The sequence below is a fragment of the Henckelia pumila genome, chromosome 3, assembly GCF_033568475.1.
Source record: "Henckelia pumila isolate YLH828 chromosome 3, ASM3356847v2, whole genome shotgun sequence".
Lineage (NCBI taxonomy): Eukaryota > Viridiplantae > Streptophyta > Magnoliopsida > Lamiales > Gesneriaceae > Henckelia > Henckelia pumila.
In genome coordinates this window covers 192,123,066-192,128,492 of record NC_133122.1, presented here as the reverse complement: position 1 = coordinate 192,128,492, position 5,427 = coordinate 192,123,066, and the positions used below count along the sequence as shown (strand labels likewise).

The following is a 5,427-nucleotide window of genomic DNA, read 5'->3' as shown; positions in this document are numbered from 1 at the left end:
TATTATTTTAATAACTAAATATTAGATAAAAAATTAATTTATAATCATTTAATATAATCAATAAATATTGAATTATTAATTTAATTTAATTTGTAACATTTAAATAATTATTTTATAAATAATTTTATTTTGTAATACAAATGCAAATAATTAAACTATAATTGCTTTAATTGATCATTTGTGGGACGAATACAATAGGTCAAACGTTTGAAGTTTTACTCGCGCGTTATAAGTATTATTTTTGAAGTTGTATTTGTATTATGTTTAGAATTTGTATTTGTAATGTTTGATGTTGTATCCGTTTTGTATTCGTCTTATGTTTGAAGTCGTATCCCTATTTATCAATTTTACTAATTTTCATACATTAATTTGTATTATCTATAATTTAATTTATATAATAATAATAATAAAATCATAAATCAAAAGGCCTGCGTCGAAGTTGGGGACATAATTTTATTCTTTTTAATTTTTTAAATAAATTTTATTTGTTTTTCTATAAATATAAATACTAATTAAATATTTTTTGTATTATTTTAATAACTAAATATTAGATAAAAAAATTAATTTATAATCATTTAATATAATCAATAAATATTGTATTATTAATTTAATTTAATTTGTAACATTTAAATAATTATTTTATAAATAATTTTATTTTGTAATACAAATGCAAATAATTAAACTATAATTGCTTTAATTGATCATTTGTGGGACGAATACAATAGGTCAAATGTTTGAAGTTTTACTCGCGCGTTATCATTTAATATAATCAATAAATATTGTATTATTAATTTAATTTAATTTGTAACATTTAAATAATTATTTTATAAATAATTTTATTTTGTAATACAAATGCAAATAATTAAACTATAATTGCTTTAATTGATCATTTGTGGGACGAATACAATAGGTCAAATGTTTGAAGTTTTACTCGCGCGTTATAAGTATTATTTTTGAAGTTGTATTTGTATTATGTTTAGAATTTGTATTTGTAATGTTTGATGTTGTATCCGTTTTGTATTCGTCTTATGTTTGAAGTCGTATCCCTATTTATCAATTTTACTAATTTTCATACATTAATTTTTTATTATCTATAATTTAATTTATATAATAATAATAAAATCATAAACTTAAATTTTATTATTTATATTTATTAACGATAAAATATTTTATTAATATAAATCTTAATTTTATAATTTTTAAAAATATATTTAATAACAATAATAATTAATATATGTAAAATAAAAGGAATATTTTGATAATATTCTTTTTGGTGTAAGATTTGGTGATTTGGAGATATGTTGTATTTGGTGCATAAGTTGCACTATTTTAGTGCAAAACTTGCATCAAAATGATGTTTATGGTTGGGGATGACATTAGCTAAATTTGCATCCTTTTGTATCCACATGTGACATTGTTTGGTTTGGTGTATTATTAATCTGTATAACGTATCTCATCCAATCTCGCGTTATTCTCGTCATTTTATTTATTAATCTATTAATTATTAATTTTATATCAATCAAATCAAATAAACTATAATCTATCCATTAAATTAAATAATATATTAACTATTATTTCTTATTTATTTTTAATTATATTATATTACTTATATATGTATTACTTATCTTATTACTCAAACCAACGTATAATGTATCGTGGAACGAGTAAGTTAGATCCTACATATACAGACACTGCCTTGACGTAGATCTAACAGTAGACATTTACCAATAAATGTAGGGTCCATTATTTTTAGTGGACCCCGCATGTATTGATAAATGAGAACCCTTAAATCTATCATGAGAGTAATTTCTCTAAAGTAGGTTGAAATGAATCCGTGGAACGGGATTCCATTGTTGGCTTCTAGAACTGATCCCTTCGGATATTTTGGTATGATATATTATGTTTTACCTTAAAAAAACTTATTTGTACTTTTTTCTATAATTATCATATCGTGTAACCTTTTCAATTTTTTAAGGCTGCATTTACTTTGTAACTATGATTACATGTGGATAAATTATACTAGGACTATTAAAATGATTTTGAAGGATGTGAAATAATGGTGGATAAACAATAACATGTTTATTTTGAGTTATTAATTTTGGGATTAAAATAATGATTGATGTACGAATTACAGTTTTACCCTCCACCTATAATAAATAATATTATGTTTAATTTTATGTTCATATAATTTGGATTGAATTATTGTTGAATATTATAAATTATTATTGATTCAAATGTGAGTCATTCTCACTTGTCGAAATTATTGAGTATAAAATTATGTATTTTTTAAAAATAGAGAAAATTGATAAATTGAGTCATAAAAAATAATGAGAAATTGGGAGTAAAACAAAAGAATTAAAGAGGGTATATTAGGATTTTTATAGATTTTTTCCATAAATATTGTGAAGAATATGTTATACCTCATGTAATTAAGGATGAAAAATCGCATGAAATCAATGTATAATTAATTACGTGCTTTGAGATTTGAAGAAAAATGATTTTTTGTAAGTAAACAATAGATTAGATTGGATACCCATGTTATGGTTATCAAACCAAGTAAACTCACCCTAAAAGTACTAAATATTCTTTAGGTTAATTTATCTTAATCTAAACTTTTAAATAATTAATTCATAATTCAATCATGAAGATAATATGAAATGTAATTAGCAGTAGAAAAACATTTATTAATACCCTGCGTCCTAGATGCATTCGGTATCTATCTCAATCAGTTAATATCAATTCTCAACAGAGTTGTGCCGTCAAGGTAACCACATCCTCCAACTCTTCCCAAAATCTCCTTCAGTTATGGCTATTAAAATTACCGAATATATATGTTTGTCAATCTAATTCTGCTTTAGAGATCTTGAGGTTTTAAAATGTCTGGAAAGCGTCAAATTCATCACTATTGGATATATTATGCAGTTGTTTATTCAGGGATCTTGAGATGACAAAGTGTTTTGGCGTTTGTTTTGGTTATTGGTTGAAATGGTCTTACAAATGTTGATGGGTTTCGATATAAAATAATATTTTTTTCATGGACACATGTGTGGCAGGACCTCTCTGATTATTAAATTTATTGATCTTGCCAAAACTCTCTTTTTTTTTCCCATGGTTTCAGCATAAAAATATATTTTTTTATCACTTTGTAATTGGATAATTAATTTGGATATTATTGAGAAGTCGATACGTGATTGCAAGTGTCAAAGATACCTTGGCTAGGATAGCCTTAAATTACTTTTTCTCTCATTCATTTTGTTTTGTCTTTGCTAGAAATCAACCTCTTATTTCCAAAATGAAGGCGATGGTAGCTAAAAAAGGCTGGTTTTCAAGTATTTTAGAGCTGCGAGAAGTTAAAATCCCTGAACTTAAGGACGACGAAGTATTGATCAAGGTGTGCGCCGCTGGCCTCAATAGAGGTGATATAATTGATGTGGCTACTAGTGACGATGGTGTCTGCCCTGGCCTTGAATGCTCTGGCATCATTGAAGCAGTTGGAACAAATATCACTTGCTGGAAAGTTGGTGAAAGGGTAATAAAATCTCCCACTATGGAATGATACCTTCATGCATGTGACTGTAGTGTTGGAGGAAGCCTTGATTTTTAATTTCTATAACTTAAGCATGACCATTTTGGAATTTTTAGCGATGCAAAACATAACATTTTGATTTTCAGGTTTGTGCTCTTCTCGAGGGCGGAGGAGGTTATGCTGAAAAAGTGGCTGTTCCGGCAAATTGTGTTCTTCCATTACCTGATGACATTTGTTTAGATGATGCTGCAGCCTTACCTTATGCATCATGCAGCATATGGCTAGCTTTTTTCAGAATGCGTGATCCGGAGACACTTATAAATAAAGTGATACTGGTGAGAAACCACAATCTAGAAAGAGTGTGTGCAAAGTATCAAAGGCATAAATTAATATAGAGTTCTATAATATTTAGATTCGTGAAGGCACTAGTGGGATCGGCGCATTGGCAATACAATATGCAAAGTACCTGGGCTTAAAAGTTATTGTCACCACAGGTGACATTGTTTGGTTCATAAAATCTTAAGCCCGTTATTTTAAAAAATATGTATACAATAATCTTATGTCCGTTCTTCTTTTCGGGAAAATTTATGATGTCTTGATTGCCTATAATGTTGCTTATGCTCACTCTTGTTGATGATTTTTTAAGGAAGTAGTGAAAAGTTTTCAATTTGCCATCACTATGGTGCTGACTTTTGCATTGAACACACATCGCAATTGGATACATTGTTTGGCTTTGTAGATGCCGTTAAACGTGCACATTTTGAGGGTAAGGTTGCACCATCTTTTTATTTGATGCTTGGCATTTTTTGTTGCTCTCCTAACTGTGTTTGTTAATATATACCATGACGCGGCGCGGTTGCTGCGTTCATTTTTAAAAAAAACACTTCATTGAATCTCATGTTTTTAATATACACTTTCATGCTGGAATTTGGTTTAGCCAATTTGTATTCGAAAGAGTAAAGTGAAATCGTGGAGACATTTTCGAATTTTTTCATTTGGTTCTTATTAATTTTTTCAGGTGTTGATTTTGTTGTTGATTATGGAGCTTCCAATCTTCGGCATAATGTTAAGTGCTGTCGCACCCGGGGTAAGGTTGTCATTTTGGATTTGCTTGAAAAGAAATGTGGCAGCGTAGATCTTGCTGAACTACAAAAAAACCATATTGAAATCAGAGGTAAAAACCATTAGCTTCTTTGTAATAGTGCTTTTTGTTGGCTTAGGACCCATCATCAACTAAGTATATACCACGTTTAAGTGTAGAATTTTGTTGTTGTTGCTATTATCTTCTGCAGCATTCGATCTACGATATAGAGATTTGGATTATAAAGCTTCTGTGATTGCCAAAGTGAGAACTCATTTGTGGCCTTTCATCCTTCGACAAAATCTCATCCCTTTTGTCGAGCGTCGTTTTCCGATGATGGAAGCTCAGAAGGCGTTAAACCTTTTAAAGAAAAATGATAGAGGCATCGGGAAGATTATTTTGTCTGTGGATTTTGAGAAGGCCAGTTGCCATCCAAAATGAAGTAAATATGTAAACTTTAGAGTTTAGACCATAGTGCAAATCCATTTTTACTCCAGCTTGTTTTTTCAAAAGATTAATGCTCTCAGCTCTGTACACTGGGAGTTTCTTAATTCACAATTTTTTAATGGTTTATAAATAAGGAAAAACTGAATTTTTGCTCCTCTAATTTCGTCACTTTCCCTATTTTGGTCCTTAGGAAAATGATTTTTTTTGTCCATTAACTTGTCCATTTTTTGATTTGGGTCCATTAACTTTTCAAACTTTTGTTTTGGTACAATAATTTTTAGTTTTCAGGTATTTTGGTCCAAATGCTGACGTGGTACCGTAAAATGCTGCTGTTGCCCAAAAAATGTTGATGTATCTAGCTGTCACGTCAGCA

At 28.7% G+C, this 5,427-nt stretch overlaps 2 protein-coding genes across 2 annotated transcripts; both read left to right on the top strand.

Moving 5' to 3' along the window:
* The first annotated feature begins 2,742 nt into the window (after window positions 1–2,742).
* On the top strand, window positions 2,743–4,985 carry LOC140886172 (uncharacterized). The gene is made up of 6 exons (XM_073292679.1): window positions 2,743–2,764; window positions 3,271–3,529; window positions 3,673–3,861; window positions 3,939–4,292; window positions 4,545–4,700; window positions 4,819–4,985. Exons 2-4 carry the CDS (start codon window positions 3,293–3,295, stop codon window positions 4,047–4,049), a joined length of 537 nt encoding a protein of 178 aa, XP_073148780.1. The 5' UTR covers window positions 2,743–2,764; window positions 3,271–3,292; the 3' UTR covers window positions 4,050–4,292; window positions 4,545–4,700; window positions 4,819–4,985.
* Window positions 4,369–5,048, top strand: LOC140890244 (uncharacterized). The gene is made up of 3 exons (XM_073298004.1): window positions 4,369–4,381; window positions 4,545–4,700; window positions 4,819–5,048. The coding sequence occupies exons 1-3, from the start codon at window positions 4,369–4,371 to the stop codon at window positions 5,046–5,048; spliced, it is 399 nt and encodes a 132-aa protein (XP_073154105.1).
* The last annotated feature ends 379 nt before the right edge of the window (window positions 5,049–5,427 follow it).